Genomic DNA, 27,299 nt, shown 5'->3' with positions numbered 1-27,299 from the left:
ATTCGCATTTATTCTGTGAATTGACCTTTTTCAAATGTGTAACTGGTCTCTGCCATTAAATTTAATAGTTCATTTTGGAAATAGGTTGACTAAAAGCTAAAAATGGTGCATATTAGGAAAAGGAAGAGAAGTGTAAAAAAATGTTCATTTAAAAATATTTTCAGGCAGTGTTATAGTGCTGATATATTTGTAGTGACAGTACTTTTTCCTTACCCTAGTGTCCTAGAAGGAAAACATCACCATGGCTACAGAAATTGGTTCTCCTCCTCGTTTTTTCCATATGCCAAGGTTCCAACACCAGGCACCTCGACAGCTATTTTATAAGCGACCTGATTTTGCACAGCAGCAAGCAATGCAACAGCTTACCTTTGATGGAAAACGAATGAGAAAAGCAGTAAACCGAAAAACCATAGACTATAATCCATCTGTAATTAAGTATTTGGAGGTAAGTATAGTTAATGTACTTCAGATGACCAAACTTTGGTTTCTTAAAAAGAAGAAAGTTTTTATAATGCAGGGTAATAAGTATACCTGTGTTTTTTGAATTAGTAGGATGAAGTAGAATTTCAAATGAGGCCAATCACCTCAATAAAAAAAGAGTACTTTTTTTTTTACTCTTTGCATGCATGAATAATCTCAAAAATTATTAGACTCCAACTTAAAAATAGGTTTTGTTCTAAAGGTTCACACTGTATTTCAGAAGAGGGTACTTTTGTCCAACTAGGCCAACTTTTAAACACTTGTTAAACCCACAGTGTATATGAAATGTTAAGAGACTACCAACATAAGAATATTTGTATTAGAACATGTGTTCAGAATAGTGACTTGCATGTCCAAGACACTGGCATCAGAACACGACTCTCCAAACCCCTCAGGGAAAAGGGCTCTATTTACTTGGAGGGTTGAGCACCTACTACAGTCTTACAGGGTGAAGCCAACTCTGACATGGCAAATAAAGGCAGAGTAGGGGTCTGCCTAAACCTGTGTCAGCTTGGCTTATCTCCCCTTTGACTTCTTTATTTACTTGTCTTAAGCCTCTGTGATTTGCTTTTTTCATTGCTAAGTCCACGTTAATCAGGTTTTGGTCTGCTCTGCCTCCTGTGAAGAAAATTTGTCTGCTTTTCATTACCTGAGACAAGTTGTTAAAAGACCTATATGCATATTGGGCATAATTAGTATGTTGCAGGCACATAGCAAAAATATTCATTCAGAGGTAAAGACAGATTTAGGCTTTTTCAGGTGTTTCAGTTGGAAAACTAGCCTAGGAAAGTTTGGGAGGAATTAAGAAAACCAACACCAAGATAAGAGGAATTGTTTTGTGCTGAGGATTTTGAAGGAATTGGGAACGTCTGTCTACCCCTTGACCTTTTTCCTTTTGCTAAGGTATGGTCAGTGAGAATGTGTTGGGGTCAGCAGCATCTTGGATGATTGGTTGGGCATAATATGAGTAAAGAAAGGAGGGAAATTCTAAGCAGTGTCAGTGTGATAAGAGGGGAAATCTCTTAAGATACCCACTATTATCTGTTTTAGAACATAATGAAAAAGTTTTAGTCTTCTTTTTTCCCCATTTAACGACAGCTTGCATTTTGTAAATATTTACTTATGTTTCAGATTGAGTATAATTAGACAATATATTGATTGATTGATTAATTTATTTTTAACAGAATAGAATATGGCAAAGAGACCAGAGAGATATGCGGGCAATTCAGCCTGATGCAGGTTATTATAATGATGTAAGTATAAGATATGTCATGCTAGCTTAATAGAAACCTCTTTGCTTGGACATTTGAACTGTGGGATCTCTAATTCAAACATGGACTTTTCTTTTTACATTTTTATAATTAAAACAAAACATTCCTAAAGGGATAATATAACATATCTGTGTAAACCATGGTTTTTTTTTTTTAAATCTCAATTTAAATTTTCCTTTTAATCTGGTAACGGATGAACTTTTGATTTGGGGTTTAAAGCAGTGTCCAGCAAAAGATTGCACTGCCTCAGAGTCTCTGTAACAAGAAAGTTAATTTTAAACTTGGCTTGTTATGAATGTGTTTAATTGTGTTGACTTTGAGAAGTAATTGGGGGAAATCTGGCACTTGATTTTATTGTTTATTTAGTAATTATGGGCATTTAACTTTCCTGTATCTTCTTTTTCTTCATTTAATTACTATAGACTAATTGCAATCTATTATAATAGTGTTTTGAAAGTCCTATATGGTCCTGAATTTGTCTTTAAATGTTGAAGTAATTACCTTGTCATGTCCCTGGTTTATGCCCTGTTTGTGATCTTTAAACCCCATTTTTTTTTTTTTTTGTAGCTGGTTCCACCTATTGGGATGTTGAATAATCCTATGAATGCAGTAACAACAAAGTTTGTTCGAACATCAACAAATAAAGTAAAGTGTCCAGTATTTGTTGTTAGGGTAAGTATTTGATATTTTTTGGATAAATTAACTCTGAGTTAGCCTGCAAATATATTTGCAAAGAAAATTAAACATTATTTTAAATGTATATCTGGGATAAAAATCAGTGTATTGCTTGTATTTTTATTTTGAAATATCCAATCATTTATCCACTATATCCACATTTAGTAAGGTAGTACTTTTGGATTGCTTTTCTTCATGTTGCAATTTCCATAGAATTCTCTCTGAGCTGGCCATGGATATATATATATTGCAGCAGGTGTCTGACTTGCTCTTGAATAGGATTGTTTTGTTACTGTTTAGAGAGCAGCATCTCAAGGCGAATGAAAACTCTTAGGGTTACTAGGAAGGAAAACACCTAAGAAGAGCTGAAGACCAATGGTAGACCATAATTGTCAGCTCCATGAAGGTACATTGTAGGTACTCTATACATTTTCACTAGAATTTTTAAAATATAATTTAAAAATAAATAATATATTAACATGGTTCAAATTATTAAAATTTGAAGGGGTTTGCAATAAAAAAGTCTTCCCATCTCTGTCTCCCAGGCATCCTGTTAATATTTCCATAGATAATGGTATAATCATTTTTTTGTGGTCTGCTAGTAAGAATGCACTTGCTGGTTAGCAGTATATCAAGTCCAGAAATGTAGGAAAGTTAATAGTCAAAGTGGAGCAAATAAGAATTGAAAAAAATAATGGGACAGAGAAAAAACAGTCATGGCAAACATTGTGGCAAATGAGCAAAATAAGCAGGTCTTCTTATTAGGGAGTTGTTGTGATAGACAGCCGGGAGAACTGAGAGGGGCTGGAAGAGACTCTGGCTTGAGTTCCATACAAATGTGGTAGTCAGTCTTAGGCCTCCTGTTTGCTTCAGAGGCCTATTAGAGTAGAAACCATTAGTAAAGAAATATTATTTGAATGGCTTTTGTATTAGGAGAGCCAACCAGTATGTAGTGTAATTTTGCTTGCCAGGGAATTTGGGAAAAGGAGTACGATGGCAGCTAATTTTAATATCTTGTTAGCGTAACACAAAACCTTTTTGGAATGAATAAAATCGAAGCATTCTGTGTCCTGTATCTTATTAGATGGGTAGATTTCTCATTTGGGAATCAAGCTATAAGGTCTTAAGAAATTTGCACGTAGTAGAGGCAAGTCCAAATTACAAGGTATTAAAGACATAAAGACTGTGAGTCCTGTGTCAGCAGTTTGATTGCTTGTAGTGTCTACTGGGTTGGGATCCATAGCAGATAACAGAAACTAGGAAAGTAGGAGGATTTTATTAATAAAAATCAAAATCATGATCTGCAGGTAAACAGTAAAAGGCTGGCTTGTCATATATATCTGTGAAATTTACCAAACAGACTTCATTTCGTGTATCTCATCCTATAAACACACTTGTAGTTTTCAACTCTGTGTCACACTTTTTACTAATAGGATTCTTATATTGATATTTCATGTATTTACATCTAAGGAAAATGAACGTGTAATCTATCATAGAAACTTGAAAATAAAAGTAAGAAAAAATATGTTGCATTTTGAGTTGATAAGCATATATCACAGATTCCCTTCAGTGTGCAAATTGTGACATTGAAATATTGGGGTACTGTTAGTCATGCCTCTGTTGTATTACATTTTTTTGGAGACTAGATTAGCATAAGACCTGTCACTGCCTAATACTGTGAACGAAGAACTTAAAAAAATATATATACATGTATATAGTATATATTGTACGTTTAGTTTCCAGGAAAAGTTTGATAGCCTTGATGTCCTTAAATTGGTATGTAATACTGTTTTTTCACAAGACACTGGTAACATTTTTGCCTGAATTGGTTCACTAGCAGCTGTAATAAACCATATCCTTTATACATTTAGTCTTTGAATTTTTCTGGTGACTGACCATCTTATTTATGTTGGTCTGCCATGTATTCTAGAAAAATTAAGTCTTTGCGTATTTTGTTTTGAAATGCTCTTTAGAGTGCCTAGGTGTGTGTAACTTAACAGGTATTTAAAATGCACTTATTGGGGCTTCCCTGGTGGCGCAGTGGTTGAGAGTCCGCCTGCCGATGCAGGGGACACGGATTCGTGCCCCGGTCCGGGAAGATCCCACATGCCGCGGAGCGGCTGGGCCCGTGAGCCACGGCCTCTGAGCCTGTGCGTCCGGAGCCTGTGCTCTGCAACGGGAGAGGCCACAACAGTGAGAGGCCCACATACCGCAAAAAAAAAAAAGCACTTATTAATTTTAATTAATGAGCTAAAGTGCTAGAGCTTTCCTTGCACTGTGTTAATACAAGTTCTTTTCTGACAAAGTACTTGCTTATAAATCTGAGCTATAGTCTTAAGTGAAAGTCAGTATCGTCCACTTAATGTCAATTATTGGATATTTTATAAATAAAGACTTTCTAAGTGTTCTAAAAATTAAGGTTGAGGATTCGTGACCTTGTATAATGTCTTTTTTTTTTCCCCAGTGGACTCCAGAAGGAAGACGGTTAGTCACTGGAGCCTCTAGTGGAGAGTTCACCTTGTGGAATGGACTCACTTTCAATTTTGAAACAATATTACAGGTAACAGTAATCATCAGATGGTAGCATCATCCTTTGTTACTGTAAAGAACTTGATATATAGTTACTTTCTTGGCATTTTAAACTTACAATTGGACAGCTTATTGTTATGAGTTAATATATGCTCCTGTAAAGGCTTCCATCATATATTCTTTTATATAATGTTTACAAATGTTTTGTGTTTTCACAGGCTCACGATAGCCCAGTAAGAGCCATGACTTGGTCACATAATGACATGTGGATGTTGACAGCGGACCACGGAGGATATGTGAAATATTGGCAGTCGAACATGAACAACGTCAAGATGTTCCAGGCACATAAGGAGGCGATTAGAGAGGCCAGGTTTATACACAATATACCATTTTCTGTAGTCCCTATTGTCATGGTTAAATTATTCTCTAAGTGTATTCTGGGTGCAGAGATGCATGGGCTCTGTCAGATTCTGGGAAACTTTCTGCACCCTATAAACACAATATTTTTCTTTGTTTTCACACATTCACCATTTTGCTGGCACTTTTCTGAAGTAGTGTTGTCCCGGTATCAGCCTTTGCAATATGTTAGAGATGTATTGTCTGCCGCATTTTGCACTGGTTTTCTCTTTTCGTTTATGGTTAATAATGTGTATACGTTATTCATTTTTATTACCTACTATGTAAGACAAGAATATTTCATTCCAAATAAAGAATTCAGTCTTTAATTATACAACTGAATAAAATCTAAAGCCTACAGAAAACACCTTCAGAGTTCACACAAAATACAAGATAAAAAAGGCTTAAGTGAAGACCCTGGTTGGCTTGGTTATGCCACGACTTCAAAAGGAAAGTATAGGACTAAAAACTCTCACAAGTAACTCTGGATGTGGCAAACATTAATGGATTAATGAGTGGGTTCTTTCAAGCTTTGAAACTGTAAGCAGACCAATGTCAAGAAGACTTTCCTTCTGATTCACTGTTGATAACATCAGTAATGCAAATGTATCATAAGTGGGAGTTTAAAATATTTTCAGTGAGTTGTATATTTTTACATATCAGTGAGATATGTATAGTAGAAATGGAAAAAAAAAGTTTCAAAAAACAAGCCTGAAGAATTGCTGCAGCCTCAAGAATAAAGAAAGCTAAGCAGCATTCTTGACCGTTGTGCCACCCACGTGTGGGAGGAGGTTGACATCTTTATAGAAACATCATCCACTGCAGTCACTTGTTTCTACTTTCAGAATCTTAACAAAAGTTATTGGATAAACACGCTTCTGCAAAGACTTTGCCTTATTGTCCTGACCATACATTGAATTTTCGCAGTTGGTCCTTTCTTAGGCAAAGGGTTCAGAAGTTCAGGGGAGTTCTTAGATGAGAAACTTGATGGTCTTCTACAGGGAGGAAAAAATGGATTCCTCCTTTGCAAGCATATTCTTTGGCTTTAAACAGTCAGAAGGTCCCCATGTTAGTTTTCTTCAAAAAGTGCAACATTCATGGGATAGCTTGCCTGGAAGAAGGTGTGAACATTTTCCACAGACCTTTTACATAAATCAGAAACATCATCTGTAGGGATGTGTAGCAACCAGTCTTTAGTATATGTGCTGCCGAAGCGAGCACGTAACCAGTCTTTAAACAGCCTGTCTGAAACTTTTATGAAGTTTGAAGCAGAAGCTGATGCTAATTTTTTGAGCAGTATTCCTATGTGATTTAAAAGACTTTACAGGAATATTGCAAAGATAGAATTTGTTTCGTTTCTCCACTTAAATCCACTCCATGTTTTCTGTTGGTACCATAGGAAATACTATACTGGAGAGTGTGGGTAACATTAGTACTAATAATACACTCATAAAGTTCTCTGAATATTGCTGATTGAAAACTAAGAAGCAGCTACTCTGTTGAATTCTTCTTTTGATGAGATACATTTGTTAGCTGACAACATTCTCTTTAAGGGCTTCTTCACTGTGGATACTTCCCTCTCCTGTTTATAACGCAGCACAGTGTTTTTATTTTTCCCTGTCTGAGAAGCACAGATAATCTGTTAAATGCTGACTTCTTTCCCCTGCTGTGTGTCTTCATGTAACAGTTTCTCACCCACGGATAATAAATTTGCTACATGCTCTGATGACGGCACTGTTAGAATCTGGGACTTTCTTCGTTGCCATGAGGAAAGAATTCTCCGAGGTACGTGTACTAACAGTACTGATTGGAATATTTAAATAGGGAAGGCATTTGTGGTTTAAATCATCACAATACCACAATACCAGCTTACATCTTCATTCAGTTGTTTTACATACACACCCTCTCAGTCAGGCTCTTTAAAGAAAACTGAACTCTCTGGTTCACAGTCATTTTTGTAGATTTTTACTACTAATATTATCTTTGAATTCTTTGAGCTATAAATTAAATACACATGTTCCCCTTCTTCTCCCCTCTCCTCCCAATTACTTACTTATCTGTATGCATCCGTTAGGGCTATATTCCTTTTCCTGCCTTGTACCCAGGATAGCTTTCACCAACATACTGACACGATAATTTTATTTATATAACTCACATTCTCCTGGCAGGCCTTTTACAATATGCATTAACCAAGGTCTCACTAGCTACACTTCTCAGTATTGGTATTTCTGAAAAGAGGTGGTTTTTCAGTATACCACATTTGTGCTACATGGCCCACTTGTTACTAAGCTTTGGAGGGATTTTTATTTACTTTTATTGATTTCATAATTATAAACTAACATCTATAAATTACTCTATCCTAGAAAAGAAATCCGTATTTTCACTTGGATTAACTTAGATTTAGACTTCCTAAGGTGGGGCTGTTGAAATACTCACAGTACATCAACACCATTTATGTGAATTCAGTGCTGTTAAAGTAAGTTAAGGAAATTAACTGTGTGTTTTATATATTCAATACAAACATTGAAACAAAAAACATTTACGCTTTTAACTGAATCTCATTAGTTTATTATTAATTGGGAAGGTAGTTTTCTCAAGTGCTTAATTTGAACCTATGCTGATTTAACAAGGCGTACATTCTGTTGCATACTCTTCATTCCAATATGCCATAAAAGTAACATCTTCCTCTGACACATAAATGCAGGGTGGGAGAATGGGTGCCACAGACATTGGGTGTCAAGCAATTACTATTCAGAGATTTTGCCCTTTTTGTTCAAGAGTTGGCAGAGTTAGTTACCTTGGTTGACTTACAAGTTTTTTATACCTTTTTCAGAGCTTTATTTACAGCATATAGTGTCGATGCTTTCTAGACAAGAAGCTAAGTATTCTTGATATTTAACCCATATTTCAAGCCAGTGTTATTTTTTTTAATCACAATTTTTAAACATTCCTGGCTTTGCACATTTCGTGTGGGTTTTACCCACAGTAACGTATTGTGATAGCTAGCATAAGGATATAGCACCTTCACCTGTCATAGTGAAGGGGTGTCCTGACAATGAGGTCATAATATTGTACAGCTTCAGAACTAGGTGGAGCCTTTGAAATCATCTAATCTGAGTTATTGTATGGATGAGCATCATGACCCAGAAGGCTTAAGTGACATGTTCAAGGTAAAAGAAGTTCAGAGCCAGGACTAGCATCCTGTCACTTGACAACTGGCCTGATGCTACACTAATGTTGCATCTTTCCTCACTATTAGTAGAAGTCTTAGCTGCTAAACAGTGATAAGGGAAACAACTTTTTCTAGCCTTTGAAAATCCTAAGAAATATAGAGGAAACCAAATAATTTTATTTATTGAAAGTAATTCTAAAGGATCAAAACCATTAATTTTACAGTGACCTAGGACTATAATAACTGTAAAGTCTGATACAAAACCACTCTGCATCTTGGATTAAATAAAGAAGAAGAAGAAAAGCTACTATAAGATAGCATTTTCGATCCCAAATTCCATTGAAGTGTTAATTCAGTTTTGGTAATGAAACTGTTTCTAAATAGTGCTTAGGAACTTTTCTTCTGAAATGTAGTGTACATGAGTTATTAGTCAGCAGTTAAATATTTTCAGATTTGAGTCCAGGTGGATTTGGGTAATGTGGATGCTGGGTCATTACCTGTTCTTCTCGTAGCTTAAAAATACACCAATATCATGTCTATACTGAGAGTTGAATTTTATTTTTTATGTGGGTGTTCTTTTTAAGTTTTCACTATGAAAATTTCAAACATGCACAAGAGTATAATGAACTTGCATGTACTTTTAGGATTTGTATTCTAGCTTATTCATGTTTTTTACTTCTTTTAAACAGTATTCTACTTGCTTTATGGTCATGATTTTTTTCTTTGTACCTCAATGAGTATATGAGAAGTATAAATATATAAGCCAAGTTAATTATACCACCCAAGTAGTAGTTCTGATAGTGGATCTGGTGTAGTAGACGGGTTTTTCCAATTATCCATTTTCTATCATTCTTCATTTTTCTAAATTTTCTGAACTTTAGAGACGATTATAAAATAGTGAAACCAATGTTGTTATAATTTTTCTGTTCTTGGTGATCAGGGGATGATGGAACTCCACTTGTCTCAAGGGGTGATGTGAAATTCTTCAAATAAAATTTGAAGTGAACTTAATTTAGTTCTGTTCGTAGAGAGAAAGGTGGATCACAGAGTTAAGCAAATAGGGTGGCCTCTAAAATGTCAGTTGCCCTATAGAAAGGGGGTGATGTTCATGTAGCCTACATAGGCTGTGTGACGCCAGGCAGGTAGGTATATTCCTAAGGCATATTAGTGTTGTGCATCAGACCATCACTTGGGATTAAGTTAAGAAAATCCAAGAACATTTTGATTGAAGGGATGTTTGTGATCACGTAGTCCAACTCTTTAATACTTTTCTACATCATTCCCCAAAACCAGTTTTCTACTCACAAAACATTTTTAGTGATACAGTATTCACTACCGCACATGAATCTCTTTTTCAATTTTAGGTAGCTCTGATTTTCAGAAAGTTCTTTCTTTATATCAGAAACCCACTTTCTTATAACTTGTCCTACCTTCTGGAACACAAAAAATCAAGTCTGTACTCTTCTACATAGCAGCCCTTTAAGTATTTGAAGACAGCTCTCATGTCTTCTTAATGCAGTCTTTCAGCTATAAGCTTACAGGATCCCTGTGAGTGCAGAATTTACAGTTGCTTTTTAGTGTCATTACTGAGATGATTCTTATGCTTCTTGGAAAAAGAAGAAGTTGCACAAGAGAAAATAATCAGTATTTTTAACAAAAAATGAGCATCGATCTATTGCCAGATTTGCTACTTTGAAGTTGTAATGTTTGGTCCATAGATGGGAAGAGGAAACACTTGTGAAATTGAATATACTGCAACATTGAGAAGTACCATGTATATGTCCACCCGTTTCCAAAGCATATGCATATCAGCATAATTTATACACATTTATCCTTTTCTATTATGAATTGCAGCACTCAAATTATGGACTGTGATTAAAATAACATTTAAGCACCAGGAATACATGAGTCTAAATGAGCCTCTAGGTGTTTACGCACTTGACTCTAAGAGAAATAGAGGCATTAAAATCCATTTATTTAATTAGCATATATTATATGCATGCTATCATAGGTAGAAGAAATTTAAAAGAAAATAAGGTATGATGACCTCCTACCCTCTTGATTCTTAAAGTTTAGTAGGAAAGGTAAGATATTGTCACAAACAATATTGTTGGATATTAGGGGAGAAGAGTCATGAGAGTATTAGAAGTGTAGTTTAAAAAAAAAAATGTAGTTTTATCAGTGTAAAGTTAGAAGCAAATCACTTGTGACTAAAATGAAAATGTGAAAGATTGAAAATGTAGAATCAGAATACGGAGTAAATTTTAATGAGAAGCATAATTATATATTATATGATATATAACATGTATATTATATATAACTTAAAAAGAATCCAGTTTACCAGCTTTAGCATGCTTTAATTTTGTTTTACCTTCTTGATTTTAACAACAGTAGCTGACACATTACACTTACTATGTATCAGGCATATTTTAAGTACTTCATTTAATCTTACCAGTAACCAGTACTTCATTTAATCTTACCAGTAACCCTATGAGATAAATACTGTTTATTCCACATTTTACAAATCAGTAACCAAGGTACAAGAAAGTTAAGTAAACCTCCCCGAGGTAATATAACTTGTAAGAGGGGAGGCTCAGATTTTTTTTTTTTTTTTTTTTTTTTTGAGGCTCAGATTTGAACCCATGTTATTTCACTCCAGAGTTCATGCTCTTATTCATTATGTTAAACTGCCTCTTTTATGTTTTAAAAATATCATCAGCATGGATGTAATAATGTCTTCCTGAGCTGTGATGACAGAATTGTCGAGATGTTTGGGGGGAAAGGAGAGAAGTGTGGGTAGAGAGAATTTAGGTACTCAAGTTTATTTTACCAGTCTTCTTTAAAGCTGTTTATATAGGCTATAGGTTTTCAATGTATATTTAACAACCAAAAAAATTAAACCACAACGAATAGTTCAAACTGCAGATGAGTTATAAGCTAGGTTATATAAATAGAACATGGACATAAGGAGTTGTACTGAGACTTACTCAGGAGGTAAGATCCGTTTTCAGTTTTAAAATATAGCACTCATGGAGAGGAAATGAACCTGAGTACACACAGCTTAGGGAAAAGAATACTATTAGTATTTTTACTAAATCTCTGCTTATCCGTGCCTGATTGTATTTGGCTGTGGTTCTTAATGAGATAAACTCCTCTGCAAAGATCTTTTGGTTCAAAAAGTGTGTTTTTGAACTGTGTAAAGACATGTTTACAAAGTCTGAGTGTTCAAAAAAATCTCTGATTTTTTTTTTTTTCTTTTTGTTTTTTTGGCCGTGCTCTGCGGCATGTGGGATCTTAGTTCCCCTACCAGGGATCGAATCCATGCCCCCTGCAGTGGAAGTGCGGGCCACTGGACCACCAGGGAAGTCCCCTCTGATGCTTTTCATTGGAAATAATTTTACTTATTTAAAGTAAAATTGGCAAACCATGAAGTTTATGATGAATGGACCTAATGTATTTGTACAGAACATTCCACAAAATCCTTTCTGTTCTCTCCAAGACGAAAAACACCCAGCTTCCTTTAAAATAAATAGCCTATAGCAGAATAACTCCTTCCACTAACATAGCATGTTTTAATATTAAAAGTACTTCAGGCACATCTTATATAATCATCCAAACAATCATGTGGGCCCATATATATATTGATTGACACCTGTTTTCTCTTATCTGTGATCCCTTATTTTGAGGAAGCGTTTATTTAAGGCTCTTTTTCCTCTGCTCTGCTGAACAGACTGGATCATGGTAGGTTCTCCTATGTATTGATAAATAACTATCTGGGTATATCATGAGAGGGAAGAAGACTTAATATTTACTTCTAAAGCAAATTATTTGAAGAAATTAGTGTAGTAGTGTCCTGAAATAGTCATTTTATATAATCCATCCACAGTTTTACAGGAATTGTTTTAGATTTTTATGCCGGGTTTTGTCCTTTCTAACTCTACACTTAAGATATTGCACAAATGTGGCAAAAACTTGTTGAAAATAGATCTTAGCTTTCTTGGGATGCCAGTGCTACACACTGTTACTGTCTTATCCACTGTTATAATTAAGAGTCGAGTTATTTCCAGACATTCTTTTGTGTATAAAGATTCCAGTTTTTTGACAGCAACAAATCACTGTGACTCGTAATCTAGGCAGTCAGTTTTCATCTTTGCATTTAGTAAATATTCTGTAATTGCTTCAGTTTATTTTGAGTGAGGCTTAAATTTCTATTTGCTGAGGAATTAGTTACCCTCTTATAGAGCTTCTCAGCTAATCAAGTTTTTGATAGTTTTTAAAGTTAAATTTCAGAGCTTTGGAAAGAGCTGGTAAAAGTAGATAAATATATAATACCCTTCTGGCTTCTTCATTTCTACTGGGTAGATCCTTAATAAAAGTATATGATTAAAATATGGTATCACCACAAATAAGTTATTTGCCAGTGAGGGACATTAAGTACCAAAACAAATATTGTTTTTTTCATAGTCATTTTTTCCCTTTACTCACTTTTTTATTATATATTTGAAAACCATCTTAAAATTTGATTTAAATCATATCTCAGGAATTTCTAAGAAGCACCTGCCATGCTGTGATCTCTTGAGTTATAAAGAGACTAGAAGAATTTCTATTTAAAGGAAGAAATGGTAGTTTCTTGGTCATTTATCCGTTTTTACAGATTGTCATAAAATAGTCTTAATTTGTCCAGAACACACTATTATGTCTCAAAATCAATCTGCTGAGTCCTCTTGATGTTTTTTTCCGCTGAATATAATTTAATATAGTTCTCTTTGAGAGAAGTGTACCTTCTTAGCATGATTTTAGAATATCGTGTTACTTGCATTAGCCCAGTGAACTGCACCTGCTTTAACTTGATGTTTTTAAGTATTGCACTGGTTCCAGGGAACCCCAAGGAAGGCCCAGCCACCACAAGGTGCCTTTGAGCAGGGGTAGGTGGAGCTTCTCCGTAGCCCAGTGTGCTGCTTTATTAGAGCCCCCCCCCGACTAGTGTATGCCCCTTTGTCTGTAGTTCTGAGCGGGCAAAAGTGCAGACATCATGTAGAGATCCAGCTTAGGGTATGTGGCTTTAAAAGTGGCCAATTGTTGCTGTTTTCAGGCTATGTATGTATTTTTTTCTCCTTTTTAAATTATCTGTTCAAGAGTTAAACCTTGAGCATTTTCTGCACCTGGCATCTCCCTTTGACAGCTTGTGGGAATCCCTACTCAGTTTCCAGGTTTGTTTTGTCAAAGGTGGAAACCATAAGTATTCTACCACATTAAAACAATTAGGAAATACTGAGGGAAATCAACATGAGTGCAGAACCAAGGTACAAAGGTGAGTCCAAGAAACTTCATACCTGGGAGCTCAATATTTTATCTGCAGTGGAAACTTTTTATATATTATTAAACAAAAGTAATTTTTGATACTAGGAGTCATCAAAGGTTAGAGTAGCTGGTCTTGGTCCTGTAAAGCCTATTAATTGCTTTTTCTAATAAATAGTTTTAACTCTTCTGAAATGAACTTCATTGATAATAACTGCTACACATTAAACTTTTTTAAAAAGGCACCAGTGCACATGCATACAGGCTCTGAGAAGAAAAGTTTACAAAATGCTCATTAAGGGACATTACTGCTTCCATTGAAAACCGGTGGTTTGGAATAGGTCATGCTAAAACAACCCTGTTTTTCTAGAATTACCGGAGGCGGTCAAGGAAATTGTAGTCAAACCGTAGTCAATCTTTTGAATTCATCTGTGAGTCATGGTAGAGGATCATGGCTTTATAGCTGCATGGTTGGTCATTTCCAAAAAAGTTTCATTGGATGTTTGTTATCTGTGAGGCAAGTGTGCAGAGAGTGCTGCAAGATCCTTTACTTGGCCTCTGTCATGTTTAACATTTTTTATTAAAGATGGCTTGCTTTGCAAATGTACAGGTAATTCAAAATTACAAGCAGAAATTCTCATCTAGAGAGAACCTCTTGAATCTCATCAGGATTCAAGAAGATAATGTGATGTTAAACTTAATAGAAAAGTATTATGTTAAATTTTAAATAGAGATGAGTGTAAAGTTCTGTATTTAGGTTTTCAACCTCAATTCTGGAGTTTATTAGACTGGTTTATGAGAGTTCATATGAAAACGATCATGGGTGTTAGATGATAAGTGTGAATTCTTGAGGTGTCATGCCTTCCCCTATTTGTAAAAGTGATGTTCAGAATGATGGGGCTTAATTATTGACGGGAGATGATTAGAATGGAGAAGGATCTGGAAATCATGAGGAAGAGTAAAGGGAAGTTTAGTATTCAACTTCGATAAGAGATTGAAGAAAAGTTTTGTCATTTTCAAATATTTAAAGGCTTTTGTATGGAAGTAGGATTGGATTTATTGTATATATGTCTAGAATAAAGGGGATGGGGAGAAAATAGGACATCATATTTGGATTTAATTATGGAATTTTTTTGTTGAAAAGAGAATGGGCTATTATTCTGTGAGCTGTTAGGCTTTCCTTTGCTGAAGTTGTGCCACGTTTAGCTTTGCCAACTGTTACGGAGATTATAGAACGCACTCCTTTTTCAGAAGGATGGTTCTATTTGATAATAATTAATTAACGTGGATTAGGTTGTCTGTTAACTGTAGTTTCATGTTTTAAGGCAGACCCAAAAGCCTGAAAGTCAAGCATGTGGATACATTCATTACAAAGGGTTAAGTGGATGGGATATTATCCCATGAGGAGATACTGCCACCTTCTGTTCTAAAAATATTTTTGGTGAGACATAAGATCATTTAATTAATCCTACTGCTTGAAGTAATAAATGGAGCCTCAAAGCCACCTCATCTTATAAAAAATATTTTAAAATATTTATACTTTTAGATCATATTATGCATATACAGTAAAGTACACAAATCTTAAGTGTACAGTATGATGTATTTTTACATATTTACACACTCATCTAACCACCTCTTAGATCAAGATACAGAGTGTTTTCAGCACTCTAAAGATTCCTTCCTGCCTCTTTTCCACCTAAGCCTTCTATTAGGTAGTTTAGACTTTCCAAGATATTTTCATTAAATTATTTTTCCTTTTTTTCTACTGTTCTTTATTTTGTCATTTTGTGGTTTCTATCATCTCACTTTCCCTTAGTGGAGCTTTCTTAATTTCCTTTCCTTGATTTGCTTCTGTACTCTTTTGAAAATAATGTTTTACTATTTTTTCTGATTAGCTTCTTTTACTAGTTTCCTGTTACATAACAGAAGTTAGTGTATAAAGAGATAGTATTGTGTATTACTACAATCACAATCTGAATGTGATTCAGTTTTAGCTGTTAGCAGCCATGTAAATCACATTACTGTGGTTGTGTCCTCATGTGTATAATGGGGATTAATAATAGTACCAACCTACTAAGTTGCAAGAAATAAATGGGTTAATTCATAAGAAGCACTTAACTAGTGCCATAAAGAGTGTTCAGTGGATGCCAGCAATTATGTCATTTCCAAAGGTAATTTCGGAGCCTGTTTCCCTGTCTCTGCCTATTTAAGGATTAAAATGGTTATTTCAGAAGTGTATTCTACTTTTCTCATTTAAATATTTTTCATCCATTGTCATTAGTTTTTACAGTAGTACAAGTTTTTATTTACAGGTAGTCCATAAATATGAACACTTGTTTAAACAGAGTTGTCATGATTTTCCAATGTTTTCAGGTGTAAAAAATTCAGCGCTTAGAATTGGGCAAAGAGTAAAGGGAAGTTTAGATCTTAAGATCTCATATGGAAACATTTAAAGATTCTATTTTAATTGTTAGATGAATTGAATATTTAATGATTACCTACTGGTCAAGATGCTGTGCTTGATTCTTTTGCTGATATATTTACAAGGCATGATCTTGTCTCTTAAGCAGCATTTTCAGCATTTCCCTAGCTCTTTCATTTCTTCAGATGTTTTGTAAATTGGCCTAGTACTATGGTGAAATAGTGCTGAATAACTGAAATCCAGCAGTCTTCACAGCTTATCACACTGCAGCAGATTGTGGTAATTGGTGTCTAGTCTGATTCCTTGGGACAGCATTTATTTTTCTCTGAGGAAAGAACAGGTATTTTTTTCCTATTGACTGAATTTGATCACAGTTTTAAACTTCAGACTCCATTTAGCAATATAGTAAAGTTGGGTGAGCTAGTGATAGCTCTGGTAAAATGTCATTTCTGTTTGTCATCTTTGATGAGGAATGTGATAAGCAGTAAGTTAGAAGTTTTGGGGAAAGTGTATTCCACATATTTTTTGTCACAATAGACAGGACTTAAATATAGAAATCTAGTATCAACTGTTTCAGCCTCCTGATCATCCTCTGTCCCCATCCCATCCAGCTTGCCAGCTGACAGCCGACTGGCTGGGCGTGTAGCCTATTCTATCCCAGAAGTCTTTGGTGGAGTTTGTTACAGGGTGGGATCTAGATCCTTACATAGGATGTAGCAGACATGGGCCCGACTGATAAAGTGATTCTAAGAGCAAACAGGATGATATTACAGGAGGTATTAGAAGTTAAAGAGCATTCATTGTAAGTTTGATGATTTCTGAACATAAATCCTGCTTCTTTCTTGAGGTCATATAGTACACCACCCGCTTCTAATGTTCTTTCTGTAGGCCCTCAATGTTTTGAAATACTTCAGAAGTTTGGTGTTTTTAATATTTTACATATTTTTTGTAATGGTCAAATCAGATCATTTAATTTAGTTTTCAGAGATTTATGGAAACTTCCATTTACATCTTTTTCAAGTGGCTTAGTCTAATTTTTTAGGACATTTTTAGTTTTACAGATTTAATGTTTTAATGTGCCATGCAAATGTAAATCACCAAGGGTCTTCTGGGTAAAAATAAAATCTTTATTAAAACAAAGATTCAAGAGTACACTAGGCATTTTGTTTGGTTTATTAAATTCTAGCAGAAAAATCATTAAATGTTACTATAAAATACTTTAACTTTTTGAATTAAGTGTTTTAAATGTAGTTTTTTCCTTTTTATTTTGTACCTTTTTTTTTTTAGGGGTATAATTGCTTTTGTACCTTTTTTTTTTAAAAAAAGGAAAATCTGCTATCCTTCCACCATGAGGAAATAAGATGCTGACACAGCTCTGTTTTGGGAATTGGATATTTAGAGATTGCAGCCCGTGAGATGATAGGTGCTTGAAAGACTCAGTTTGGTAGAGGAGAGTTTCAGTCCTGGAGGAGGCTCACCAAGGACCGTGATAATTGTAAAGGACAAGGCTTGGCACTGTTATTAAGGTCTAGACTGTAAAGAGACAGTAGTCAATATTGTGGTGTTTCCTTCATCATTATTTTACAATCACATTTGAAATAAATGTGCTAAAATCCAGCAGGCAATAAATTTGCATTTCTTGAAAAAATAAATTTAGAAGAGATTTACGGAGGAGGTTACTGTAAAATGTAACTTATGAATATTTAGCCCGTTGTTCCCTAAAATCTTTTATTACCTCATTTACCACAAACTTCCTTTTCCTACTGTAAGTTACACAGACATTACATGGTATAATATATATTGTCTTTGAACAAACTTTTTTTTTTTTTGAACAAACTTTTAAACATTTTTTATTGCTATATTGAAGTCATGGTTTTCAACTGCATGATGGCATCAGAAGATGAGCTTAAATCATTGCTCCTTCTACTTGTTGAATAACCAGGTTTTCATGATCCATAAAAAGTAAATGGTAATGCCTGTATAACAAGGGAAATCAGAGTGTAATATATGCAGCACTTTGTGTGCTACATGTTAGAGGGCAGTGGTGGTAAAAATGTTTTCTCTCACGCAAAATGCCCACACAATGTAGGTTCCTAGGAAATGATGTGCCTTTGAAGACAATGACTTTCATGTTTGGGATCTCAGACTCCAAACTTACATCTTCTGTGGCCAGGAAGGACACAGTAGACGCTAGGGGAACAGCATACATTTACCCATGTCCCCAACCTTAGACATGAAAATCTTCCGGTTATATCTGGAAGGTAAGTAATGGGTGATTTTTTTTTTTCATAGTTTTTTTCTTTCTTTCTTTCTTTTTTTTTTTTTTTTGTGGTACGCGGGCCTCTCACTGTTGTGGCCTCTCCTGTTGCGGAGCACAGGCTCCGGATGCGCAGGCCCAGCGGCCATGGCTCACGGGCCCAGCCGCTCCGCGGCATGTGAGATCTTCCCGACCCGGGGCACGAACCCGTGTCCCCTGCATCAGCAGGCGGACTCTCAACCACTGCGCCACCAGGGAAGCCCTCTTTCTTTCTTTTAAAGTGGATTTTATAGTTGATAAGTTAAAAGATGTTTTCTGTTTTTTCTTTGGGCCAGAGAGGGGCTTTTTAAAAATTATTATCCTCAAGTTCTTTAAGACTTCTAGATTTTAACTTTTGTGTTAAACATATAGTTATGAATAGACTAGCTTTAAAAAATTTTTTTTGACAAAATGCTGATTTTAGTGTCTAGTAGATTTGTTTGTGTTATAGAAACTTGTTTGTTTTAAGTTGGCATTCTTGGTTTTTTTCACCTCTGGATGTGATTAATTCTTACAAAAGTAACATTCAGCTGTAAATTGGGAGATTTTTTTGCACATCTAAAAAAATCTTTCAGTGGAAAAGTACATATGAAAATCTTCATTTTCTTCTCATACTAACCTATTGTCTAGATTTTCCAGTAGTTATGGTGAGCACTTTTTTTTTTCAGAGTTATTTCCTTCCACCTTTTCCTTACATACCTTTGGTTTTATTGTTGCTGAGTATTTTCCTGGAACCCTTTTTTAAAAATACTTCTGAATCTGCGTGTAGCCCAGATACTTGAGCATATGCCTCCAGTTGAATAGACTCTTGATGAACTCGTTCTCTTGGTCATCTTGGCTAGATAGGCTTCTCCTATGCCTTCTCAGTATGATTGGCAATAATGCTTTTTATTTTATCTGAACTCTTCAACACACACTAGCATGGCTTTGACATTGAAAGCAAAAGGGAAGAAATCTTATGCCAAAATCATCCAAAGCTGCCCTCCCTGTGAATTATGAGATGTGTATTAATAAGGCATGTTTTAGAGTCATTTTGTAACCCCAGAACACTCAGTCTGTTTTATTCTACTATTAGTATTGACAAGTGTAAGTGCCTGTAGTCAGAGATCACCAGGAGCATACCTGTAGTTGAACAAATTGGGTTTATTACTCGTCGTAAGCAAAGAACACAGACCATAGGGAACCACGGGGTATCTCAGTAAGAGGATGTTATAAAGATTATATTATAGGATTTGGACTTTGGGTAATTGAGGTAAGGGTTCAAAGAAGTGAGGTCTATCACTCTTTTAGCATAAGAGAGATGTTTGGTATTTTGTAGGTTTTGCAGGACCTTGTTTTTGTTTCACGTCATCGTGATCTCAGAATGACTTAATTTGATACAGATGTTCAGTGAGATTGTCCAACAGGAGAACAACATGGTTTAGCTGTAAATGTCGGATCAGTTTTTAATAACATGGAGGCTTAGCTGTGAGCCTCAGATTAGTTCTCAGAGATCAGCAACTGCTTCACCCCCCCCCCCGCCCCCCCCGCCCCTCAATAGCATTTAAGTCCAACTGGCTTCTCACTATGTAGGGACCAGCTGGGGGAGGTCAGGGTTTAATAGCAGTGACCTGTTGGGTCTGTCACTTGAACAAGCTGCGGTGATACTGACAGGTATATTTTTACAAAGGCAGTTGGGAATCATGCTAGTTTTCAGCTGGCTAGAAGTAATTAGTTTTCCCCCACTATCCTAAAGTAGGACTCAGCTTGCCAACGGATGCACAAAATAAATCGAGACAAAGTGCAGGTGCTCGCAGACTACCATGGCTTGCTGCTGAGATGCTGAGTGTAGTTCCTAGCGAAGGAGCTTGGTGGCGCCACTCTTGTTGCTCAGGGTGTCCACTGCCTCTATCTCGGTTTTGCTGCAAAACAAATGCTTTTTGCCTTTTTTTGCAAAAGCAGAAATTCTCTTTGGATTTCTTTCTGTTAGCAAAAACAGGTACAAGCACACCTTGTTTTATTGTACTTCGTTTTGCTGCACTTCACAATAGTGCATTTTTCACAAATTGAAGGTTTGTGGCAATCCTGTTTCAAGCAAGCCTATTAGCGCCATTTTCCAATAGCGTTAATTTTTAATTAAGGTAGGTACATTTTTTTAAGACATACTGTTATTGCGCACTTAATAGATACAGTATGTGTAAATATAACTTAAGTACTGGGAAACCAGAAATTCATGTGAATTGCTTTATTGCAATATTTGCTTAATTGTGGTTTGGAACCGAACCCACAGTATCTTGGAGGTATGTCTGTACTAATGTAGATCTTTCATAAAAGCGAAGTGGTGTAAAGCGAACTTTGGAAAAGCACGGGGTACCTTTAGTGGGTAAAAACATGTCCTTTTTAAGAAATAAGATGAGTCAGTTTTGCTTCATTAACCTCTCTGGGGATCTTAGGGTTTATTTTACTAAATTTAGTGTCTAGGAATTACTTTTTCATACTTCAGGAGTTCTTTAGATCTGGGAAGAGTCAACTGTTTATTTTCTCTGTTGTCTTTGTTATTATAATACATAGCAGTATACACCAAAGGGATTTTAAAGGTTTTTAAGACTATGAACACTGTTTAAAAAAGCCTTACAATTAATAATTATAATAATTGTAAAATTCTTTATGAACTCTCAGGTTGACTTAAGGCCAAAAAAAGACCATGTTTTGAAACTCCACTCTGTAGTTTATTCATGTGCATCAAAGATCACTGAAAAGTGTATATTTATTCATTTATTTAAGTAATTGCTGTGCACTGTGTGCCAAGCTAGGTGCCAGGCCCTGGGTATGGAGGAGGGAGTCAAGTACTTATTCTTGTCTTCATGAGCAATACAAGTGATAGCTGGAGATTTTTGGTTTCAAAGCATCACTTTTAATGGTATCTTAATTTCATATACTAAAGTAAGCATTGTATTATTGTATTATAGTGCATAGAAAAATATCCCTGTGATTAATGAGGTAGTTCTTACCATTTTTGTGATTTTGAAAGTGGTAGCTTTTCAAAATCATGTATTTGTGGAGCATCTGCTCATGCAAGTCTGGAGATAATGTTTTTTAAATGTGAAGGTCTTCAGAACAAAATTTGTCTCCTAGGAAACTGCAAGATAGGCTTCTTCTGTTGAATCTTTACCTTGAATAATAAACTGGGAGTATTCTTAATACTGAATCTTTTTGTCATTTGGTAAAAACTGAGTAAGTTTTAATACTAGAAAAGCTAGGTTTGTAATTAAGACTTGACTATGGGTACTTATTAAAAGTATAGAGCACATTAGGATAGTGTCACATGATTAGAGAATTCAAAATGTCTAGCTCCATTAGACAAGCAAGACACACTATAGGCAAACCAGTCTCTTTATGTGGTACTACTAGTTTTGCCATTGGTCTATAGAATTTTCCTATAGAAATAAAGAATATAATCATATTTTGTCATTGAAATCTTCATGATAGCTTTGAGTGTTCATGAGAATCTCAAAAACCTTTAAGAAAGGATTTAGATTGCAAAACTTTTGAACTCTTGATGCTTTTAGTAGAGCAGTAGTAGCATTAGAATATGGTTGATTTGGGCCAAATGTAGATGCCAGAATACATCTTCATGTAATTTAGGCACAAAGGTTTGTGGTACATTCTCTTGATTTAAAGTGTCCAGATAAGGTTTTGTAATTTAAAATTAAATCTATCTGGGCAGCAACCCATTTTCATGATCCCCACAAAACTCTTTTCCTATTATTTACTGTAACCAGTAGACTTGCATCTATGTTTTCTTTGTAACTATCCACTTACCATAAGGGTTGTTGTGAAATAGTACCAGTTTACTATGTCTTTTTATAGTCAATGTTGAGTGCAAGTCTGTTTGTAATGTGTCATTTTTTTTCTATAAAAAAGGGAGGGGTAAATTTTCTGTTTGTGTATTGCTACCTTTAAAATATAGGAGAATACAGGAATTCCCTGGTGGTCTAGTGGTTAGGACTCTGCGCTTCCACTGCAGGGGGCATGGGTTCAATCCCTGGTCGGGGAGCTAAGATCCTGCATGCCACGCGGCACAGCCAAAAAAATTTTTCCTTTTAAAATAAAGTATAGGAGAATATAGTGTAATTGCTGTTTACAGTGGTTAAGTGACAAGGAAGAAGAAATCATTAATGTTGTCGAACCTCTTCTCCAGCTGCTCCAAAATTCTGGCTACAATCATAGTTTCTACTTGGGCAATCTTTGTTTTTTCGTCTGGGGTACTTTAAACATTACTCATCTGAGAGCAGCAGGTATGGCTTTGAATCCCAGCTCTGCTGTTGGGCAGGTCAATCTCTCTCAGTATGCGCTTCCTCCTCTGTAAAGTGGAGCTAATGGTACCTACCTCACAGGGTTGTTGTGAGGGTCCCAGAAGTACACAGAAGAAGGCACTTCTCATGTTGTAGGCATGAAGTAAATGTTGCTTAAGTCATATATGTGCTAGGAAAGATGCAAAAAGCATGGAGGGTGTAAAGAAAGTAACACATTTAAGTTAATTTGGTTTAAGAGGAAGTTGGAATTGATTAGGAAAGATATTATAAAGGGTTCATTTAAGAGGAGATGACTAGATCAAGAATTGGGATGGGTTGTCATTATCCTATTTCAGTAGTGATTCTTAGGTTTAGATGTGTCATTGATAAAATTAATTGTATTGTAAGCCACATTTAAATAAATAACATTATATTGAAATGGAACTATGACTTATTTTTTAAAGCTTTATTTATATAAGTCCTCATACTTTATTTCCACTGTCATCTCAGAATCACAGCATTACCTTAAGGCAATAATTCACTCCCACCGTTCCCCATGCACTGTCCCCAAAGTTCTGTTCCTTTTTTTGGTTGCTTGCTTGTTTGGTTTTTGAATAGATAATACGTTTGAATCTTTCCTGAGAATCACTAGCTGTTTTTTTTGAGTTCTAGTTAGGTAGATTCATATTTGGTGAATATAAGATATACTAAGTTATTCTATAGATGCAGCAGAATTTTCTTCCCGTTGCTACTTTTTACTAGGTTTATAATATCTTGAAAGGATATAACGGCCAGAAAAATGATAGATCTCTGCATTGTGAGTTACTTGGGCATTTTAAATAGACATTTTAAGTTAGATCAAAATCACATACTCCATTTCTAGCAGTGCAGTCACATTATAAGTTCTTATTCTGTTTTTCTTCAGTCTTTGATTTTCTCCTTATATAGTTGCCTTTTCTAAAAATGAGTAGTAAAAGAAAAATCATTCTTCAAGCACGGTTAAGGTTGAGAAACCTTCACTCTGCCACATTACTTTGATTTTGTGTTTGGTATGAAGGCTGAAGATGAGAATTAAAGACCAGAAACTGAGAACTTTGTGGTCCCACACACCCCAACATCACATTGGTCCCACAGAGCACAGACAGGCAGTGTTGCTGCAGATACCTGGTTAACCGGCATTTTCTCTCTGGGAAACACTGATGACACAACTTAGTGTGGTTGACTGGCAAAGAAATGTATAAACTGCGGTCATACGTCTACACGAATGTGTTCAGAATACAACCAAGAGACTGAAGCCCACTATCAGTATGTATCTTTTAAGAAGTGTTCTCACTAGTTCAAATGGGTTTATGTTGATTTTTCCACATCGTGTCCTGTCACCGGAAAGATGACAGATGATGAGTACAAATGCAGGCTGACTTCATAACAATTACTGACCTATATGTGGATATCACTTGCAACCTTGGCTTTATTAGCAGCACCATTTCCTAACCAACCAAGCCGAAGACCACATGCAGCATCTTAAGATGCATTTTTTCATCAGTCATGCATGACGACAAGTATATTCTGTGTATCACGTGGAAGTGAGATTTGGAGAGAATTGTAATGTCTGGATTCACACATTCCTACCATGTGCCATATGGAAGGCTGAGATCTATTATGATGCATCAGTGTTGGGGGAATGGAGGGGTGGAAAGGTAAGGAAAGAATTGGGTAGGATTAATGTTGAAGATGTTTTCTTGAGAATTTTCTGCCTTTTACAAGGGTAATAAACATTCATAAAAAGTTCAAACACTTAGAAGAAACAAGTCAGTGTCTTGCCCTCCCTGTTTCCAATCTCACATTCAGAGGTCATCACTATTCCATTAATAGTTTGGTGTGAATGTTTCTACAACTCTTACGCATATACAAAAAGAAACGGGATTATACTACATATATTCTTCTGCTGTTTGCTTTTCTCACAACACAGTATATCATGATCATTCTTCCGTGTCATTACTATTCCAGTCTTTTTAAAGTAACTGCTCTATAACATTACATAGCATGTATCTACCATAGCTTATTTTACCATTCTCAATGACAGACATTTAGGATTTGCAAGAAGTTTTACAAAGACAAAGTTGTTCACTAAGCTTCATTGTACCTTTATATTTGTTCCCACTTAAGTAAATTTTCCTTTAGGATAGAATCCTAGCAGTAAACTTGATGGATCAGAGCATGACCATTCAAACTTTTGGAAGATACTTCTGAGTTGTCCTCACCATCCTGGAGTCATTAACAATAAACTTTAAGAATGTTGTGATCCAGCCAGAAATTCTAGAGATACCATAGTCTTAACATTTGAGGAAATTTCCACCATTTAGAAATGTAAGCTTATTTTTTAAAATTTATAAATAACATGCACATATGGTAAAATATTTTCTCCAGCACCGTAGAGGGATGGAATGTGGATAATCCTTTTAAGCTAATTTGTTTATTTCCTGCGGTTACCATCAGAATTTAAAATATTTCTTGGTATATCTACCTGACACAGTGTCTGTTTACTACCTATCATGAAAGGTGAAGAATTTCAAGTAATTACACCACCAGCCTTGCCTTCTACCTTCTGGGCTTTGTTATGAATTGTAGTTGTTTTGATAGTTTCCCATATAGCTTTAAATGTTCTTAGTTCTTTACTTTTGGGGGCCACCAACTTTAGGCAATGTTCCTTGACTCACCATTACGTTACCTAAGGAAATCTATGCCCCTCAATGTCTTTTCTACTTTTCTCCCTTTTATCTCTCCAAGGATTTTTAACCAAGGTTTCAGTTCTAAAAAAAAAAAATGAAACCAATAAGTAGAATTTTGAATATGAATGAGCCTGTTGACCTCAGAAACAAGTAGTATAAGCAGGTTTATAATAAACTCTGTGGCAGTTAAAAGTTGTCCTACTTGAAGATTATCAAGATCAAGTGAGACTGTTTTCTTAAATCGATTGTCCTATAAACTGTTGAAAGTAATGCCATAATTAAGTTTGCTTTAGTTTTTCTTATAATTTGTAATTACTTTCCCTTCTTTCTTAATGGCACTAAAAGCCTTTATCGTAGCAAGTTTTTAAGTTTTAATTTTGCAATTATAGTAAATGCATTTTATTTTTATTTTTGAAGATATTCTTCACCTGGTTCTCTGACTTCCTGCTCTAATTTGGACTGATTGTCTTCTGTGCCTGTGACCGCAGTCATACTGGGATTTCTTTGCCTTCCCCTGTTAAGTCCACTCTGTTCTGTTTTTCAATTTAGTTAAAAATATACTCCCCCCCTCCCCCCCTCCCGAAACAGTGCTTGAGAGGTAAATTTCAAAATTCTGATGTCTGGAGAGGTCTATAATTTGCCATCATACTTGACTCATAGTTTGTGTTTCAAATTCTAGGTGTGAAATTCTTTTCCCTCAGGATTTTGAAGGCTTCCACTATCTTCTGTCAGTTCTGCTGATGAGAAGTCATATGCTATTCCAGTTCTCATTATTTTGTAGGTACCCTAGTTTTCCCTTCTGAATGTTTTTTAAATGATCTCTTTTTTTCTGTGGACTTATTTTATTTATTATTATTTTTACTGTGAGTATAGGCATAAGATTTTAAACTTCATCTTCATTGGCTCACTTTGATCTACAATCTCAAATCTTTATTCTAGTCAAAGGGTTTTTCTTTGATTATCATTTCGTACTGTCTCTGCTTGTATTATGGAACTTGATATATGAATGTTGGACCTCTTGGAGGTATCTACCGTGTATTACCTCTTTCATATTTTCTGTTTCCATCTTTTGCTCCAAGTATTGGGAGATTTCTTCTATTTTATCTTCCAGAATATGATCTTCAGTCATGCCCAATCTGTTATTCAGCCCTTCTGATGAAATTTTTATGTTATCCACTGCCGTGTTTAATTTCCAGGACCCCCTAGTGGTTCTCTGGTCTTTTCACTTTTCATGGTGGCCTGTTTTGTTGTTTGTTTTTTTGAAATGCACATACCCTTTAAAACTTTTAGCATAGTAATCGAGGTGTGTGTGTATGAGTGTATATGTGTGTTTAGTCTGGTTGAGTCTGTTCCTATTTGTTTTCCCTAGAACCACTTAATCTGTTTCTTTTTCCTGGTCTTTCTCTTTCCTCCTGTTTGATTTTTCTCAAATGTCCAGTGATCCTTGGCCAAATATTTGAATGAAGATTTGTGTTGGTTAGTATAAGTAGCTGTTTTTCATTTCTTTTGCAGTTGAGTAAGTCCACTGGCCCAAAGGACTCTCTGCTCAATAATAGACCTCGCTGTGGACTCTGTGTGCGTGTGTGTATGTGTGTGCACGTGTGTAGTGAGCTGTGTGGGGAAGGACAGTCTTGGAGTAAACGGGCACCTGCCACAATTGCCAAAGTAAGAAAGTAAGTGTGTTGTATTCTGAGATGCAGTGCTCAGTTTATTTCACCCTTGGGTGGATGGAACTACCCTCCTTTCTCCCCTTCCCC

The 27,299-nt window shown here is 35.5% G+C and overlaps 1 protein-coding gene across 8 annotated transcripts in view; it reads left to right on the top strand.

The window, feature by feature from the left end:
- The window catches only part of WDR33 (WD repeat domain 33), a 105,254-nt gene that overhangs the window by 41,920 nt on the left and 36,035 nt on the right, over positions 1-27,299 (top strand). For 5 of the 8 annotated variants that reach the window (XM_060016987.1, XM_060016986.1, XM_060016985.1 and 2 more), the window contains exons 2-7: positions 219-445; positions 1,665-1,733; positions 2,319-2,423; positions 4,891-4,986; positions 5,174-5,325; positions 7,039-7,136. In XM_060016987.1, coding sequence (XP_059872970.1) covers positions 242-445; positions 1,665-1,733; positions 2,319-2,423; positions 4,891-4,986; positions 5,174-5,325; positions 7,039-7,136 — 724 coding nt within the window. In that variant the 5' untranslated portion in view covers positions 219-241. The other 3 variants (XM_060016989.1, XM_060016988.1, XM_060016990.1) reach the window with 3 other exon arrangements.

Source organism: Delphinus delphis, chromosome 7 (assembly GCF_949987515.2).
Source record: "Delphinus delphis chromosome 7, mDelDel1.2, whole genome shotgun sequence".
In the NCBI taxonomy this organism is placed as follows: Eukaryota; Metazoa; Chordata; class Mammalia; order Artiodactyla; family Delphinidae; genus Delphinus; species Delphinus delphis.
This window is presented reverse-complemented; position numbering and strand designations above follow the sequence as displayed.